At 44.6% G+C, this 19,328-nt stretch overlaps 1 protein-coding gene across 14 annotated transcripts in view; it reads right to left on the reverse strand.

Annotated features, from left to right (window-relative positions):
- The window catches only part of herc1 (HECT and RLD domain containing E3 ubiquitin protein ligase family member 1), a 61,499-nt gene that overhangs the window by 845 nt on the left and 41,326 nt on the right, over positions 1-19,328 (reverse strand). For 7 of the 14 annotated variants that reach the window (XM_084361814.1, XM_084361813.1, XM_084361815.1 and 4 more), the window contains exons 50-79: positions 18,525-18,792; positions 17,682-17,895; positions 16,810-17,069; positions 16,593-16,720; positions 15,954-16,090; positions 15,154-15,354; positions 14,942-15,072; positions 14,652-14,863; positions 14,381-14,501; positions 14,125-14,172; positions 13,568-13,714; positions 13,166-13,267; positions 12,901-13,074; positions 11,709-12,008; positions 11,537-11,602; positions 11,303-11,428; positions 10,887-11,025; positions 10,359-10,540; positions 10,108-10,263; positions 9,801-9,923; positions 9,587-9,689; positions 9,112-9,281; positions 8,067-8,205; positions 7,132-7,301; positions 6,589-6,758; positions 6,292-6,457; positions 6,130-6,206; positions 5,596-5,848; positions 1,861-2,013; positions 257-562 (exon numbers count right to left, since the gene is read on the reverse strand). In XM_084361814.1, coding sequence (XP_084217940.1) covers positions 257-562; positions 1,861-2,013; positions 5,596-5,848; positions 6,130-6,206; positions 6,292-6,457; positions 6,589-6,758; positions 7,132-7,301; positions 8,067-8,205; positions 9,112-9,281; positions 9,587-9,689; positions 9,801-9,923; positions 10,108-10,263; positions 10,359-10,540; positions 10,887-11,025; positions 11,303-11,428; positions 11,537-11,602; positions 11,709-12,008; positions 12,901-13,074; positions 13,166-13,267; positions 13,568-13,714; positions 14,125-14,172; positions 14,381-14,501; positions 14,652-14,863; positions 14,942-15,072; positions 15,154-15,354; positions 15,954-16,090; positions 16,593-16,720; positions 16,810-17,069; positions 17,682-17,895; positions 18,525-18,792 — 4,942 coding nt within the window. The remainder of the gene's footprint in view (positions 1-256; positions 563-1,860; positions 2,014-5,595; positions 5,849-6,129; positions 6,207-6,291; positions 6,458-6,588; positions 6,759-7,131; positions 7,302-8,066; positions 8,206-9,111; positions 9,282-9,586; positions 9,690-9,800; positions 9,924-10,107; positions 10,264-10,358; positions 10,541-10,886; positions 11,026-11,302; positions 11,429-11,536; positions 11,603-11,708; positions 12,009-12,900; positions 13,075-13,165; positions 13,268-13,567; positions 13,715-14,124; positions 14,173-14,380; positions 14,502-14,651; positions 14,864-14,941; positions 15,073-15,153; positions 15,355-15,953; positions 16,091-16,592; positions 16,721-16,809; positions 17,070-17,681; positions 17,896-18,524; positions 18,793-19,328) is intronic. The other 7 variants (XM_084361807.1, XM_084361805.1, XM_084361816.1 and 4 more) reach the window with 3 other exon arrangements.

The following is a 19,328-nucleotide window of genomic DNA, read 5'->3' on the forward strand; positions in this document are numbered from 1 at the left end:
AATGAGGGAATACAATTTCAGATTTTCTGAAAAGATAAATAAAATACAGTTCGTGTACCGTGTGTTAACTTCAACAGCGTTTCAGATGTTTCAGTGTCCATATTAATCGAAACTTTTGACACTAGATTAAACTTCTCCGTTACAACTAGAGGAAGAAAACAAGTGCGATCGTGTTCCACAAAGTTCAGAGAGGAGGGAACAAGTCTTATTAGAGCTTTGAACAGAACTGATCCTGACTTGTTTGGACTCAACTCACCCGGTCCACCTTCATGATCTGAAACCTCTGCGAGATGTCGGCCGTGTTGGCGGGCAGCCTCGAGCGTCCGGAGACGAAGCGCATGAAGAGGACTCGCTCCTCGTTGGAGAACTCCTCCAGAGTCTGCCAGAACCACTGCACCAGCGAGTGCTGCTCGTCCACCTCTCTGTAGCGCACCACCTTCTTCAGCACGTCGCAGCAGATCTCCGGCATCCCGCACACCATCTGCTCCAGCTGCTTGGCCGTCAGCAGAGAGAGCAGCGGCACCGGGACGATCCACGACATGCCCTCACGCACCGCCGCCACCTGAGAGACGAGGACAGAAGGAGAGGATGAGAAGAGGATTCACGTTCGACATGTTGACTCCTCCGTCTGATTACAGTTACGAAGATCTCAGTTATCTTGAACTCAGATAGATTTTGTTTTATTTGTGCTGGAGCGGAGTAGAAACGTGTCTGAGGTGTTCAAAATGAAAAGTTATTTACTGCCTGAGATGTCATGTGTGTTGTCTGATATGTTTTCTACAGAATAAGATGCTAAAAAGACACGACGGTATCGGGCTCTGGTTTTATTTTAAAGTTTCAACATAAACGTCTTCAGAAACATTAATTGTTGGTCTATAAAATGTATGAAAAGATGACTCGAAGTTTTATTTAGTATCTCAAAATTTAAGGTATTGTGTGGATTTTTGGGGGCGGGTCTCTGTTTGGGCAGAACAATTTGCTTTGTGTTGTTTCATGAGGAAGTTAATGTGTTCAGTTACTGAGACCTCAAAGATTCAAGCGTGTTTCAGTCAAATCTGCTGCCTGAAGAAAAACCTGAAAGAGGCTGAAATGAAGAAATGCTGCTTTAATGATCAATTTAATTAAAACATTCAATTCCAGTCGCTCCTAAATGTTTTACTTTGATCTACTAATTAGTTAATCCACTTTTCTTCCAGCTCCAGTCCTCACACTCAACGGACTTCATCGGAAAATACCTACATTTTACAGAATGAACGGCCCCTGACTGGTTTCTGTGCTGCTGAATGTTTAAAAAGTGATTTTTTGGCGCTTTAAGCCGCCGCTGCTCTGATGAGGTCTGTGTGAGAGTTTTAATGACTCTTCATCTCACAACAAGGTTCATTAAGCAGCTGATCTGGAGCTTTTAAATACATTATACAATGTTCCTCAGCAGATTTTAATAGATCTTAGAATTAGGAAATATGAACATCTACATTTACTTCTTGTTCATGACAGAAAGCTCCAGAAAACCTACTAAATGCACCTTGTGGAGGGGATTTTGGTCTCCATTATATCAGACAGGGTCAACTGAGACAACGTTTTTTGTATTTTGAGTGGACTGACCCTTTAAACCAGTGATATTTCTGTCAGATAGTGTCTTTATGTACTCTGTCTGAACGACAACAACAACAAGAGGACGACATGGAGCTGGAGAGCAGCGTTCAGTCGGCTGCAGGATCAGATTCATTCGTCAGACGAGACGATGAAATCTGAGACTCTGACCTCACTCCTGAATCTGATCCTCAGTAATAATCACGCAGCCGAGCGACCTTTTGTAGTCGTTTCTCTGCAGCTCTCAGGTCAGAGGGAGGTTTGTCGTACCTGTCGATCGATCTCGTGCAGCCGGTACTCGATGGCTCGCTCCACGTACTCCTTCCTGTTGGAGAACGTGAGCGGGATGCTGTTTCCTCCGGGGATGATGGGAACCATCTTACCGTCTGCACTCTGCCCGACAAACGAATCCAGAGGAATCATCTGCAGAACAAAACCCAGACACATCAGAACAACAAGTCAATGTAACTGTAAAGCCATCAGAGGAGACAGCTCCACTAATGGATTTATTTTCCCAGCCCAGTTATCTTGAAGATGTGTCTGACATTTTTATTTACTTCCTTAAAAACAAAGACACATTTACAGTTATGACGCTGGAACAACCCTGAAGTTATTTATCTTTTAGTATATGGTAAAGTTTAACAGCAGGCCTGGTAACCAGCGTTTTCTTTATATACATACATATTTATATATATTTATTCATATACATTTGACAGCACTTTTGGTGTCACCCTAAGGAATCACTCCTGAGAAGGTTTTCTGTTTACTGTCACAGTGAAGTGAAATATCTGCCAGTCTCTGATGGTGTTCGGTAGATTTGGTTTCAAAGACTATCGCAGCAACGCAGTCAAAAATAAGTGCAGCAGAAACGTCCATGACCGCCGTGTTTAACTATTCATCTTTAAACGTTACAGTTACTGAATAAACAAGTTTGCCAAATTCACAATTCTTCACAGTGAAAAGTCAAGCGGCAGCTGTTAATCCAGACGTGACTTGTTGTTGTTGAGGTCACAGTGATTCAGTCTGCTCTCTCCATCGTCAGACACAAAGAGTCACTGAACCGTGAACGTTACATGAAATTGTTCAGACTGTTTTTATGAATAATTAAGCAGAACATTTATTCTCAGAACTGTTTCATTTTATCGGCTGCTCTGTGAAAGTTTTCCTCTGAATTAATAATAACGCAACCGATCGGTTACAAGATCTGAACTGATCTTTTCGTTTATTCTCTGACCGATGAAGCAACAACAGGTTATAATCTCGCTCGTCTGACATCGAGTCAAAGCAACAGAAAAGGCGAACAGGAGACTCTTTCTCTCCGTCCTCTCCTGCCAAAGCAGCAGATGCAGCCCCTTCCTCTCCTCCCCCGGCCTGGCTGACGGAGGCGGCCGTGCAGTGTTGTGGCTCCGACACCAGCCCCCCCCTCCCCTCCCCTCCTCTGTGGGCTGGGAGCCGGGCCAACGCTCCGCCTGGCAGGATATGCTGCATCAACAGCGGCCCTGGCATTCCTGCAGAGCGGGGCTTTACAGAGCGGGGTTGTGTGAGGTTGTTTGGACAGAAGAGGGGCTCCGGGACGCTTTCTGCTGCTCGCGCCAGCCTCGCTGTGGGTTTTTTTCTTTGGGTGTGGTGGGAGGGGTGTGTGGTCTGTGTCAGTAATGACCGGAGCCACAGACGTGCTGATGTTTTATCAGCGCTGGGAAAGAACAGAGTGTACCAGCACAGAGAGGAGCGCCCCCCCACAACAGCCTGCTCACAGCCACATCGCCGTCACTGATTCAGGGTTAATGTTAAACTCTGTTGGCTGTAAATAGGATGAACCTTCTATAAATCACACGGTGTCACTGCCGGGTGTGGCGCGGTGATGGTACGTGACATCATTAGAGGTTTGTTTTGGTTTGTGACACTTCGGTCCGTCTGTGGGAATAAAAACAGGCTCATGAGGCCGCGAGCCGGCTGCTTATTATCTGTGTGATCCTGCTGAATCAAGCGTTCACATGGCCGAGGAGACGTAAACACGCTGCCCACGCTGTCAAAACAATTATCACACATCCTGAGAGTCTGTGGAGATTAATCTTAAATCCAGTGTGATGACGCTGTGATCTGCAGCAGGTGAGGATGTGAAGGTAACTGGTATTTACCGCTGAGCCTTAAAGGATGTGGAATGACGCTGGTTCAGTTTTTATACGCAGTAAAAGTCTCCAGTTTACATTCACAGTCATAACTTCAGCCTCGAGACGTTTGGCTTTTCACCGTGTTTCTGACATAATGTACAAGATCATTTTAGTTATTATCTTCAGATTAGTTCTGTGACGTCTCTCTGCTTTATGAATCTCTACACAGAGGTGGAAAGTAACAAAGTACAAATACTTTTTTTCATTTTGCCGGCCTATCGGTGCACATCACGCACGGCAGACGTAGTGAGACGAACATTTCAGAGCCTGAATTACTTTCACTGGAGTAAAGAAGCTGAATCAGCACAGAGGAAATCATTTGTGCGCTTTTGTCACCTCTGCCGTTTGGTGATTCAACTGCAGCTACGACTAATGATTGATGTCATTATTGATTCATTTGATGATTATTTTCTCGGTCTATAAAAAAAAAAATGTGATTCGGCCTCAGACGTTTTGTCCACAACTCAAAGATGTTCAGTTCACCGTCGCAGAGGAAGCTGCAACCAGAGAATTTTGATCCTTTTTCATCAAAAATTACACAAACCGATTAATCAATTATCAATAAAGTTGGTGGTAATTTATTATTTTTTAGGTCACAATTAGCAGTTTAATCGATTAATCGTTGTATCTCCAGATATGATGACTTTTACAATGAGACTTTAACTCTACTGTGCTGTTCACACTGAGGTATTTATTCTTTATTCTGAGTGATGTGTGGTTTTTTTTGTTAAATATGAAAATGAGATCCCTGAAGTTTGTCTGTTACACACTTTTGATCACGACCTGCAGTAAGTGGAACGTTTTACAATAATTAATAAACTGGTCGCTGCTCTCTGGTGGACAAACTCTGTAATGGAGACTCTGTTTCTAAATGACCTCAACAGTTTTTGTTTCTGCTTCTCTGTCATGACATGTTTGTTACTTATCTGGTTACACACAGCATTATGATATAACTGCATTAAGATAATATCAGCCTCTGTGATCTTTCAGTCGGGCTATAAAGGAACGACTTTATGACTCCCTGGCAGAGGAGATCTCGTCTCAACGGGACCTTCCTGGCTAAATAAAATAAAAATGACAATTTGGGATTTTGATATGATTTTTTGCATCATTATCAACTTGTATTCTGGTTGCAGACTTCTGATTTCTTCAGAGATTTAAACACTGAAGCTCTGCAGTTTTGCTCATCTAAGGCAGAGTCCCTGTTTATGAAAACAATCGACTGATCAGAGTTTTTGTAGGAAGAATCAAGAATCTTCCAACATACCTGCAAACCTACACCCATGAAATACAGCAGCAGAGGCTGAGAAACCTTTGAGGTAATTTACAAAGATTACTGTATTTAATTGAAGTAAAAAATGTTAAGTTAACAGCTCCAAGAAACCTCCACTTAATCCTCATAACCCAGATGGCGCACCAGAAACTTCTTGGTGAAGGGCAGCCATATTCAAAAAATACTTGGCAGGTGATTGGACGAACCATCTGTCTATCACCGTCTATCACAGCCAATCAGATCAACAGTTGGAGACGCTACCACCAGCGGGCCAGTTGGTAAGTCGAACTCTTCCAGAAGTCAGTGGAGAGAAAAGAGGAAACATCTTCTTTGTTTTTTTCCTCTTTTTCAATTAAACTCTCCAGTTCTGATAAAACTGATGTTATAGCAGCTACACAGAGTCCGTAATTCATTTTTCAGCACATTTACTGTACACATGCATCAATCTCACACCTCCCATTAAATAAAGAATAAAATGAAATATTAAAAAAATAAACCAAACCAACACACTAGAAATCTCCCACATAACTCCTTCACCTGATATCAAAACGTTTTTCCCACCTCATGGAAATTATCCTCGGTGATGCCGCTGTCTTCAATGTGAAGAATGCTTTTGAGCGTCTGCACATAAAGCAGGTCCACTTCCTCCAGGTCCTCCAGCAGCAGAGGGATGCAGCACAGCTGTTTCCACACCAGGGGGGCCAGGTGCAGGTCCAGGGGCTTCTTGGTGCGGATGGCCACGCCCATCAGGATGCCCAGGAACTTGAACTGGAGCATGTGCTCGTCCATGCACGAGGACGGGTTGAGGAGGAACCTACGCAGATCAGAGCAGACACAGATATTGTTGATACAAACGATGAGTTGAAGATAACGGTGAGGTGATCAGTGACCAGTGACGGAGCTGGAAGCAGGGATGAGAAGATGATGGGGATGAAGAGAGCAAAATGAAATGGACAGTTTTTTTTAAGATGATATTGTTTTGCTGTTGACCGGACACCATATCTGACTCTGTCTGCACCTCCTTTTTAAAGATTGATTCAAATGCACGAACAGTAGAAAATGGAGGCCTGAATGCTGCTTCATGTTTCTCCTCACCTGTCTCTGTTGTAGCCGACCTCTGCGGTGGCGTTGGGGGAGGGGATGAGCAGGTCGACCACGCCCGTCTCCAACTCCTACAAACAGAGAAATATCACTGTATCAGAGGACATCAGTGACCTCCTGAATGACTAAGAATCATTTTAGATAACATGAACATACCTGACACATCTCCGTGATGGTGTCATCAAACACGCCGCCTGCGTCGTCAGCGCCCTCTCCCACCAGTTTGACCTTCCAGGCCCTCGAGGGCAGTCGGAGGTCCGAGGCGTTCAGCTTCACAACCTGACGAGCGATCTGCACGAAGATGGGTTTACACTTCCGGCCGCTGCTCACAGTTACAGGAAAACAAGGGCAGAAAAAACAGAACTGTAAGTTAAACAAAGACGCAGGTTTGTGCAAAAATAAGTAAATCTTAAAAACAAACTTCAATAAGACAAAGTCGGGTGGAGCACTGACCGTGTGGAGATCCGCTTGACGGTGATCTGGGGGCCGTAGTTCTTGCCCTGCACCATGGTCTTGCCGATGGAGCGCACCATGGGCAGAGTGTAGACTCTGGGGGCCAACAGGGGCCTCAACTGGCCCTGAACAATCCCCCAGGTACCAGCGTTGTAGTGGGACGTACAGCTCTGCAGAGGGACAGTTACATTCACCATCATTACTGTGGTACAGTGCGTGACGCAGCAGCTTGTTCCCTGCAGTCAGACATCACATAAAAAATACTGATCTTTTGATATTTTAATCTTCATCTACAGCCTGAGGTGAGGTTTCATTTACTACGTCCGTGTGTAAAATCTTCTTAAAGCAAAAACTTGATCGGTGTTTTACAATCGTAAGATACTCGACTGAGTCAGACATCGTCGCAGTGTTTTTCTGTGGAATCATAACTGTGAATATTTTCCTTTTCTTTGGTAACTCTACAGCTGTAGCTCCACGACAATACTTCATATTTATCAGGGTAGAGTTAGAAGTTTTCTTTCTGTGTCCTGGTTCTGTGCCGACCTGGTTGTTGGGGCTGAGGTTGAGCAGCCTCCACGATGAGTACATGAGGTCGGAGAAGTGGTAGAGGAGTCGTAGGCGAGCCCTGACCGCCTCGATGCTGACCTCCTTCAGCCCGTTGTACTGCGGAGGCACCGCCACAGGAAGACCCAGCTGGAGAGGAACCGACGAGCCTGAGGAGGAGGAGAGAGAGGAGGGAGGTGTTAAAGGAGGGGCGAGAGGTCAGTGCGGTATATAGAGGAAGTGATACACTATGAATTCGATTTACAAATATAACAAATTCAACTTGGTGAGTTGCCGCCACAAATCACACTGAACTCTACATGTTAAGCCTTCAGCTCACGTGTATGTGCGAGGTGGATTGGTACATGGATGTATGTACAGTACACATGTGTGCACATATGTACAGATGTGTTTGTATGGATATGAGCACTAATCTACTTTACGCTACAACAGGGAACTTCCTGTTCCTCTCTTCTAAAACACCGTTTTGTTGTTCTGTTTCTTTAGGCGTGCTGGTTTGTACCCCTCTGACCTTATGTAATAATAAAATAGCGTACATACAGTACAAGTCGTAAACATTTAACAACAACACATGTTGTTTATGGTGAGTGGCAGCCATCCAGAACTCTGTCATAGTTTACGGGGTATTCACACATGTTTTCAGTTTCCTGTCCCTGGAAAAAGTCGTTTGGCTGATAGTGAATCTTTATTTAACTTCTATACATTAAATTCCTCAGCGTTTGTTCTCCAAACATCCCAGTGCTTCATCTGACAACAATGAGCTGAACCAGGTCTGGTATTTACTGTACTTCACGTTCCATCAGCACTGCAGGAAATCTGACCTCCAGGATAAAGTGTCGCCCATCAGGCATCCTGTGGCATGTTAGGACGAGTGTGTGTGTGTGTGTGTGTGTGTGTGTGTGTGTGTGTCTCACCTGGTGCTCGAGGCGGCACAGAGGGAGCCGTCCATGCAGCACTGTGGCAGCGTCCAGCAGAGATCTGGTGGATGTGTTTTCCCTGCAGCATCGTCGCCACTGTGGGTTCTCTAACATGGTTGGTGTGACCCAGACCGAGCTGGACGACAAAGAGACAAATAAAAGTCAGGTGAATTAATCATTAATTAATCATATCAACCAAAATTAAACATGAATTCACCGATTCAAACAATTAATTACCTGGTCTGTAAAATGTCAGAAAAAAGTGGATGATGTTGATGTTGATCAAAGTTGATTTATAGTTTTCAAATTCAGTTTTTTTCCAAACAGTCAGAAACTCAAAAATATGCAGTTTATAATAATAGAAAACTGAAAAAAAACATCATATTTTTTCTTTATGACCAAAATTGTAGCTGATTAATTTTCTGATGATCATTTTATGAACAAATTCTTTCAGATCATTTTTTAGGATTATTTGCAAAATGTTTTAAGATTTTAAACAATCAACTTGGAACAACATGAAACCGACAATACAATGTAGACAGCCTGACTCTAATCCCACTTAAACCCACTAAGATCGGCTTTTGTGTGCAGTGGGAATGTGTAAACTCTGCATTTACACCGGGTCAGTTGACTCTGCAGTAGACAGTGTTGTTCACCTCGGTTCAGCTTTGATCTAACCGTAAGACCCGGGTGAACACGCTAAACCTCAACGCATTATCAACATCCGGGGGTGGTGCGTAAACAAAGAAGGAATTTGGGATGTGATCTATTAAGGATGTCTTATTACTGGACACGCTGTTGGAGGTGGAGCCCCGTTCATTCCAACAACATGAAGCACACTTTAAACTCAGACTGTGGATCTGAATTTACTGAAATTCAGTATTTCCAGAGCCGACGATGAGGAAGGTTACGAACAGAGTCTCCTCATTCTGTCATTACTGTTATTGACAGTTTCCCTCTGTTTTGTTTTGTAATATTAATATTATCAATCAGACTGACTGACAGGCTCTCAGCGGGGGGGCAGTGTGTGTCAGCAGGTTACCTGTCCCTCTGAGTTGCTGCCCCAGGTGTAAACGTCTCCTGTGGAGGAGAGCACCAGAGTGTGTTCAGCTCCCACAGCCACATCCTGGATGTGGATCCCTGACAGAGCCGGCACCTGCTGGGGCCGGTTGTGGTTCCTGGCTCGGCCCTCAGGGAGGCCAATTAGACGGTCTGCAGCAGGAAGGAAAACAAATATGTGAACGATACGACAAAGAAAAAAACAACACAAATGATCTTAACATGAACTTTATTGTGAAAATACTGCAGCTGTCTTTTTTAGTAGAACTACAACTAATGACTTGTTTTATCATTAACTCATTTGCTGATTATATTTATTTTGTCTTCATTGTTTGAAAATAAGAGATGAAATGATTTATCAATTATCAAAATAATCGCTGATTAATGTTCTGCCACTTGGCTACCTGTCGTTCATGTTCAAAATCAGATCAAATGAAAAACATGAAACCACAGCGTACCTTGACCGAACGTGAAAACTCTGCCATCTTTAGTTAAAGCCACAGAAAACTGAGTCCCACAGGCCACTTTGCTGATGTTGATTCCACACAGCACGTCCACTTTCTGAGGAATTAAAATTTCAAAATAAACCTTCATTACATTCACACAATGACAACATCATGTAAAATTAGTTTCGAAGGTGAGACGTGGGCCTCACAGAGCCGCAGCTCCTACCTGAGGGGAGGACTTCGCTGTTGAGTTTCCAAGTCCCAGTTTCCCATAATCTCCATCCCCGAAAGCCCAAACCATCATCCCGTCAGCAGAGACGACTAACGTGTGGTTCAAACCACAAGCCACCTGAAGAGGAACACATGACGACAGAAACTCTGAGGCGTCTTCAATCATCTGTTTACATCAGCCTCCAAACACAGTCAAAAGGTTCATGCTTCCTGTCTGAACGCCAACAGTAACTGTGGCACACAAACTCAGCATCAGCCGTCACCTTTTTCATTTAGCCAGCTCTGATGTTGTTCATTCCTACCTGTCCGACTTGATATCCCTCCAGAGCCGTGACCTTCTCTGGCAGCTTCTTGTTCGATGTGTTTCCCAAACCCAGTCGGCCGTAATCACCGTTACCGAAAGTGAAGAGTTTCCCATCAGCTGTGACCACGGCAGAGTGTTTGAACCCACAGGACATCTGAAGGAAACGGAGCAAAGTTAGTAACCCTGACCCAGAGTCAGAAGGAAAGAAAAAATCAAAACAGATGTGAATCCACACAAGTTGAGACTGACCTGCACCACCTCCTCTCCCTGCAGCGCTTCAATCTGTCTCGGTCGGCGCTGGCGGTCGCTGTTCCCGTGGCCCAGCTTACCGTAGTCGCCGTCCCCCCAGCTGAAGACCTCACCGCTCTCCGTCAGAGCCATGGAGTGACCGTCACTGCCGCATGATGTCACCAGCTGAGTCACCACGAAACCTGAGGGACGGAGAGACGACCAAACAGTCAGGGTACAGGTGAGGAAACATTACAACTTCATAATTCTGCATCTGGACCTCTTGAGTTAATCTGTAGGAACAAGCTGTTATTTCAATGTGTCAGGTGAGCATTTAATCAAGATTTCATATCTTCTGCTGTTCATCTCATTTTCAGCTTTTATTATGAATTTATCAGACTCACAACTCTCTCACCACTCGTGTCCTTCTTAACTAATCAAATCTGATTACAGTAAGAGAGGAACAAAAGGATTCTGATTGGAAACAATGCGATCAAACTTGAACCCCGTCAGTGTGTTTGGTAAGAACAGCAGATATTTCAGCGGCACCTTGAAGAGCTGAGATGACGGTGAGAACGTGCAGGTCGTCAGAGTTGCCCTGCCCCAGGCGGCCGTAGCTGCCCTCCCCGCAGGCCAACACCGTCCCGTTAGGCTGGATCACAAAGGTGCAGTTCTGACCACACACCACCTGACGGAGGAGAGCAGGTGGAGAAGACAGAAGTTAGTGAGCAATAGTCACATTTTATGACATTGAACAACAAAAGTGATCAGATGTGAAGCTGGTAAATGAGCTTCTGTACAAAAACTGCAGTTCGATCACAATTCAAACTCGAAAATCCAAAATCAATTCAAACTCATGAGATACAACAATCTCATGTGTCCTTGGGCCTCATGTGATGTGACTGGGTGTGGTTACAGGCTGCTGGATGGTGTTTAGTGGAAGTAATGAACAGGTATGTGTGTACCTGTTGCGCCTGAGAGAAGGATGGGGCGGTGGTTGGCACCAGGATGTTTCTGCCAGCTTCTGCCAACTGCCCGTGTCGCCCTGCACCCCACAGATACACATCGCACTTCCCCCCGAGGTGCCAGTCCTGCAAAAAGACCAAAATAAAACGATTTAAAATAGTGGTTACTGTCTGAGGAGCATAAACACAGACAAACCATTTATTAAAGTTAATCCAGGTATCAGTCTAAATTACCTCTGGTCTGGAGGTGGCCCAGGACATGATCTGCTCATCCATACCAGACCCCCATTTACTGTTGTCCTGGACAAACACAGAGCAGAGACTGTTATTACACGCAACGGTAGGTGTTCATTTTATTATAAATGACAGGTCCAGCAGTTAAATCAGCAGCAGTAGCCTCCCTCACCATCAGCAGAGCCATTTCATCTTTAGGCACCGGCTCCAGGTCGGGAACGGAGAACGACTCGGGGAAGGTGGCGCCCCGAGCGAGGGCCTCCGCCGCTTTGACTGTTGTAGAAAAACAGTCCAACCAGGCCCACTCGCTGGCGCACCACACGGCCATGCCAGACTCTGGAGGGCAGTGTCGCAGGGGCGGCGGCACGGGGGGGCGACAGAGGAGGTGGTCCAGGTGGAGACCGACAGCAAGGGAGGCCAGGCACTGCATGTAGGGGCTGTGGACGAGCTGCTCCCCGCAAACTACGTGAGGCTGGAAGGTAAGAAGAAAAACACAATCAGCAACGACCTGCAATGACTTTGAATTTGAAAATGACATCATGCTCATTCTGTTGTATCATCTTTTCTCAGGTCGCCTGGTCTACCGCTACTGACCCTTCAATGGCCCTCAGAGAAGCAGACGTTTAAAAAACATAAACATTTAAACTTTATTCTAAAAGTCTAAATTTGAGTACTACACCTCTTATCACCACACCAACAGGACGTACACATGCACTTTAGCTCTGTAGCTTTCTGTGCTATTCATTTTGTGACTGTGGGGGAAGAATTCGGTCTCTGTGCTTCATTTCTACTTGCAGTACGTAATCTGCTGAGCTCATTTGCTTTGCCAGACGGTCTGGTCTATTCCACTAGATTTCTATCCAATCTGGCCTGAATTAGGCCAATCACAACTGTTTAGACCATCACCAGTCAAGATTTGAAAAGACACGTCACACAGTTCGCTTATAACATATCGACTAAGGCGGGTTGATGTTGCTGAACGAATTATCACGATAACATGTTTAATTTCAGCCGTTTACTAACAGTTACTGATCATTTTTTGCTCTTGAGATTTTAATGAATGTTGAATTTAACCACATTTTTCTTAGCACATTTCAGTGTTTTGATTATAAAGTTATTTTTAAATTAAAATAAAGAGAGTAAGAATTTGCTAATTTGCTACCAAGTTCTAATCAATGTGCAACAATAAACACCAAGCTGTGATTATGTTTTGTTCACATTTCCAGTTAGACTGTAAAGATTTTTTTTTTTTTAATTATCTTTTTATTGATATCAAAATACATAATTCCTTCCACAGATTACATAGATCTTAAAGACTATATTAAAAAACATGACCGTGGAGAACATATTAAATGTCTCTGTACCTTCTCGTAGGCGTACTGCTCCTGCAGCATGACGGGCAGCCTCTCCAGGAAGGCCCTCATGCAGGGCGCCATGTTGAGGCCGACGACGCCCTGCTTCTTCAGAGCTGTGCGGCAAGTGGCCAGCACATGGTTGGACGCCATGAACTCTTTGGAACAGTTCACAACCAGCACGTCCTGGAAATGAAGCAGACCAGAGAGTAAATAAATATGAATTTAATTTCAGTGATGCAGCTAGAAACACATGAGTCAGGTCAAGATGTCTTACCTTTGACCTGTTGGAGCAGACGGCGACACCCACATCTGGGATCCAGACTATGTTCTGGATCGCCCCTGAACCGGCTACCACTGTCTGGAGGACTGAGCCATCCTGTTGGACACACACACACACACACACACACACAAACACACACACAGTGGAAAGGCATTCAGTGTGACAGTAAACACCAGTGTGATCTACAACTGCCAGTAAGACGAGTGTGTGATGAATCATTTGTTCTGTTCACCTCTGTGTTTACACAGTTTGAGTTTCACATACATCTGTTTATCTGTGTTGAACCTGCTGTACTTCTATATATCCTGTGTGGGTGTTTTCACCTCCATCTTAATGTGTGTGTGTGTGTGTGTGTGTGTGTGTGTGTGTGTGTGTGTGTGTGTGTGTGTGTCTTACCCGCAGGGACCAGATGTTCATGAGGCCTCCCACTCCTCCAGATGCCAGAGCCAGACCGTCGGGGCTGAAGGCCAACGTTCTTACTGGAGTGATGTGACCCTTCAGCTGGAAAACACAAACCGCTCCATCTCCTGACCACCGGGAAGACTGCAACACAGCGACAGCATGTAAATCAAAGAACGCACCGTCTTTACGGAAATAGATTTGTGATCTGTTCAAAACTGTGGCATCTCTCCTCAGACTCTGTGTACGTACGGAGAGAACAACTGGCAGGATAACTTGGTCTGAACAGTCAGAGATATTTTTAAGATGAGGCAACATTCATGAAATGTCCAGGGATTTATAATACTGATGTTAAAGTGTAATGGCTCTAGAAAAATGACAGCATCCACATATACATTGTTTCCCTGTAAACCTCTCTTTCAGCATGATATTCAGTCTGCATCCTGGTCAATTTTTCACGGAAAAACAAGGACGAATTACGGCACAAAGGAAGCACGTCATTGTGCGACCACAACAGGATGAGACATTGTTGTTGATCAAAATGTAATTCTTACTGTTGATTTTTGCTTTGGACAGCAGCCAGGCGGCACCACAGGGAAACACTAGGAGGGGAAATTTTAAATGTAGATTTATATTCTGATCATCTTGGTTGCCTGTATCTCTTCTGTTTCATTCTCATTGCTGTTGCTGCTATGACACCTGAATTTTCCTCTAAGGATTAATGAAGGCTTATTTTATGTCATCTTATCTAATCATAGAATGCCATGAGCATTTTATCCTGTTCACATGAGTAGCTACTGATTCAAGTACCATGAATTTAGGTTTTGCTTCGTGCTCCCACCATCCCTCTGAGTCAGAGGGAGAGGATTCTGGGAAATTAGAGATGTCTTGAGGGACGGTCCAGACTGACACCAGGCCGTTCTGACAGCATCTGAAAAACACAGAAACACATAAAACCTTCGTCTATGGATATAAATTAACCTAGGAAGGAAAATGTTCCAGGAGATTACAGCTGATCAAAAGTTTCAGACTGGGACTCTTTGAGGAAAAGAGAAACTGTCTGTATCTGGGGACAACCTACACGGCGAACATGCTGAGGGGCTTCGGGCCATGTCCAGGCAGGCTGCACCAGGCCACACCGTTAACCAGGGAGGGGTGTCTCAGGCTCTGCAGGCAGCGCCAGCCGGAGCCTGAGTCAGAATCCGGACTGGCCCACAGCTTCACCGTCTCCTCTTTGGCACAGGTCAGCAAGATCCGACCGGTAGGACTCCATTTCATACTGGAGATCGACTCCTGTGGACACAACACGCAGAAAGATTCAGTACAGAGAATTAAAACAACTGATTCTTTATTCATGTGGGACTAGTTTACCTTGTGTGCATCAATGACCACGATGGCTCCTTTTTCTAACGGCTCTTTGGATCCTATCAGCAGCTTGCCATCTGCGTAGCCCACAGCGAACGGCTTGTCTTCACTGTACCAGGCGATGTGCATCACTGCCACTGAAAGAGGAGGAAACGTCACTTTGTTAGACACGTGCACAATTATCAAAGATTTTAGAGACAGAGATTTAATCTTCATACCATCTTTCCTGTAGCAGTGCTCCAGCTCGGTGCGGTGCATAGTGGAGGTATCCAGCACCTCGATAAGGCCCAGAGATCCATCCATTCGACCCACCAGCAACATGTCTTTGGGTTCCCCGCACCACAAAGACTCCACCTCCTCCTTAGGCCACGACAACGCCGACACCCAGTGAGGCTGCACATCCAAAAGACCCTTGCCACCTGAGAGGAGAGGAAGGAAGTTCACAGTTAGTCTAGAGCCGTTACCCCCGTCATTTTATCACAGTAAGATTATATATGTATACTGTATACATTATAAGCAGTTCAAGTTCACTGAGAGGCAAAATCATGGCCTGTAGCTCGAACTTATCACACAGCAATGCCTACAGAATGATGGTAATACACAGAATGGGTTTAATTGCTTGTGCAATAAGGACACAGTCACATTTCAACGGCACAAGACACAACGTGCTCATGAAAGCTAACAGGAATGTGATTGTGGACTTTGATCCTCGAGGCGACTGAAAGTGGCCGAGGACAGATGGTGCATGCTGCAGGGTGAGTGGGAGGCAGGAAACAATGATTGGACGGCATTCAGTCCCCGGGCAGATTTATTTTTAATGGGAACCATAAAATCTTAATGCCCTCTCATTCAAATTCTGCGGACCTCACACACCACTGATGCACGCTGAGCAACACAACACAATTTACACTGACACAGTTCGTCAAAACAACTCAAATGGAGCGCATCATTAACATACTGTATAATAAAGTAAAAACAGACTGAAGACCTCAGAGGAGCTGTAAAAATAAATGCTCACCGTTAACTTGCCAGATGTTGACCATTTTCTCCATGGCTGAGGCCAAATATTTCCCAGTGACACTCCACGCCAGAGGAGACAAGCAGGGGTCGCTAGGAGATCCCAAACCTGACATGGCCTCCTCTGAAGAGCCGTCGCTGAAGAGAGAAGACACAGACCAAAACATGAAGCTGTATTCATTTAAAAACATCTGATATAAGATCAGCTTATAAAGAGTCTGTGGGAATGTGTTTGCAAACTGTGCCTTTTTACACATCCAGCTTTCTTTCATCTTTCTATTTTCTCTTTACTGTCCCATTTTCTCCTCCTGGAGTTTTGTTTTCAGGACTGAACTTCATTTCTTTAGTCTAATAAGGCGTGTGCATGTGCATGTGCATGTGTCTCTCTCTGTCCTCCCAACATCTGTTTTTAACATGGTGTCCTGGTAAGAAACCTTCTCATATTGCAGCTTAACAGTACACTAAAATATAGATATAATTATATAAAAGTTTACAAAAAGCTGTATAGTAACAGGATTTTGATTCATATTTGAGAAAGATAACATCAGATTTATTGCTCACACTTTGGTCAGTACTAACATACTGCTGTATCTGCAGGTTGGACATGGGACTGGTGTGTCTGTGTTTCAGGAAGTCTTACTCCTTGTTGAAGATGCAGGTCTGTTGGAGGGTGTACTGGCTCTTGGTCACGTTCCACATCCTGACCGTCCCATCAGTTCCACTAGTGGCCAACAAGCCTTTTTTACTGCTCCAACCACACGTGATGACCTGAGTGAAACGGAGAAAGTCTTTAATATCAACAGGTTCTGAGCTGTGAACCGGCCTGGGAACACACTCCTGATCCTGTGCTGACTCACTCTGCTCTGATGAGCCTCCAGTTTGATGAAGGAGCACTTGCGCAGGTCCCCCGCCATGTCGGCAAAGGTCTGCGGCCGGCTCTGGTTGTTGTCGCGGTCGTGGGCGGCCAGTGTGCGGACCAGCTGCTGGGCGGCCCACTGGCGGTGCTGGGAGGAAAGCCTGGAGGACAGGCAGCAGGCCGCCAGAGCGTTGGCCAGCTCCAGAGGCCCTACAGCGGAGGGATTATGGGAAGGATGGGCATACAAATGCGCAATTAGACCTGCTCGACATGGAACACAAGGTGACAAAGTTGCCCGGTGAGTGAAGGAAGGACCATGACTGAAAAAGACAAACATGACAACTCAAAAAGGACAGAAAAAAACAAAAAGTTGACCCAAGAGAGGAAGAGACAAACTGGCACCAGCATGTCATGTGTGAATGAAAGCTTAACAAACATTACTGATCAATTACTGCATGAATTACACAAACACATGTTTACAATCATGAGATGATAAACATGTAGGTCAGCATAAAAGACATAGAAAACATCGCCCTGACATCAAACTTGCTGAAAAACACATTATTGAATCCAGTTTGCGGTTTTTAAAAGGTCACATTTTTAGAGAAAAATGTAATATGTCTTTGTAAATCAAGGCAGTGTTATAGTCTATTACTCTTACATAAAACACTTCTAGTATTTGCAGAAAATAAACAAGCAAAACAAAGCAACAGCCTTTACAAACAGTTTCCACTATATACTGTCACAAGAACTGACAAATGAAATATGATTCTGAGATATGAAGACAACCGATGAGACGAAGAAAATGCACATAAACAACTATGAACATACTGGATCACACGGGACAGCAGCTCAGTTTAACATCCTACAAACCTCTTTTCTCCATATCAGCCTTGTCATAAGCAGGTCTGAGTCTGGCCCCTTTATCTGCCAGCAGGGCCACCAGAGCCTGAGTGACCACAAAGTTAGGAGAGGTGACGAGTTTGTTCTCCTCGGCTACACCTCGCAGGAAGCTGGGCAGGAACTTCCTCTGGATGGGGTCGTCCACTGTGGTCAGATTCATGCCAGTAGCTGCAGAGATCAGGTTCTGGAAAGGAAAAACATATTGCTTTAATACAAGCTGCAGTTTAACTTTTAAACAGACAAACACAGTAAACTGGGACCAGATCAGAGAACAGTAACAATAGTAACACCTGCAGCTTTAACAGCGATCACTGCTGCATATAAAGCAGCTTAACAGTGATTTTACTTCAGTATCGAGATTTCTTTGTTGCCTTTATTTGTTTGACACAAATAAAAAAAGGATTTATTTCTGGAAAGTGAGAGGCACTGCTCTTGTATTTATTTTATATGTTATCTGTTGGATCATTTTCACAAGCTGTGAGATTTGGGAATTGTTACATTATGCTTCTGCAGTGGTACATAACTAATGTACAGTGAGAAGAAAGGACTATGTGATGTGATGTTAGATTGATGAGTGAAAAACAAAAGGGCGTTCTGACCACGTTAATGTAACATCCCCAGATCAAACCCTCTCCTCGCTCCCCTTTGTTCTGTAACCTCTCTACTGTCCTCTATCTGAATAGTAAAAGTGCCCCAAACATGTAAAGGTAAAAGGTAAAAATACTAACAAACAGACTAGCTCAAATAAAAATGATAGAATAAATAAATCTGTGATATGAATGAAATACCAGCCTGATGAGGAACTTTGTGTACCTGAGTGCAGAGCTGCACCAGCAGCTTGGCAGCGTTGGGACTGTTGGAGGCCAAGCAGCCCACTGCTGTGCTGAGGTAAGCCAGGCAGGAGATGGGTTTGCTCGCCTTGGCGGCCCCTCGAGGCCTTTCAGCGTGACCAGAGCCAGCTGTAGGACTGGTGGAAAGACCTGCTCGGCCCGCCGCCGCCAGGCACATCAGTCTGACCAGAGTCCTGATGTCAGTCAGACCGAGAGACTCCAGACCTGCTGCCAGGCTGCAGCTCGAACCGCTGAGTGGGTGGAAGGAAATGTGAAGAAGGGAGGGAGAGAGGCCTGTTTATGTAGAACAGTCAGAACGCTCTGCTGCCATCACAATGTGCATTTTTTAATGACGAGCAAACAAAGACAAAGGATCCAAATATTTTAATACTGACGAAGAACAGAGGCTCAAATAAACATCATTCAGGAAAACACACAGAGAAATTTAATACTAAACCAAAACACACACACATCATCTCATCTGAATCATTCATTGTGTCTGAGACATCATTTCCATTTTCATCATTATTGTGTCCATGTTCATCATATCATGTTTTTATAGCATCTTTAAAGAACAGTGCCTTTTTTGATCCAACCACCAGGTGGCACCGAGGGTTTGGATTTGTAAACCCTCCAAATTGTGACTTTGGAGGACAAATAGATTGACACTGAGGATCACATTTAATTTATTGATTACTCAGGCTGGGTTCCATCTTAACCCTTGAAGACTTGATTTGCAAAGTTGATATTGTTCATGCCAGCTCATCAAACTTGACAAAAATCTGAA

Source organism: Pagrus pagrus (assembly GCF_965226575.1).
Source record: "Pagrus pagrus genome assembly, chromosome: 1".
NCBI classification, from domain to species: domain Eukaryota; kingdom Metazoa; phylum Chordata; class Actinopteri; order Spariformes; family Sparidae; genus Pagrus; species Pagrus pagrus.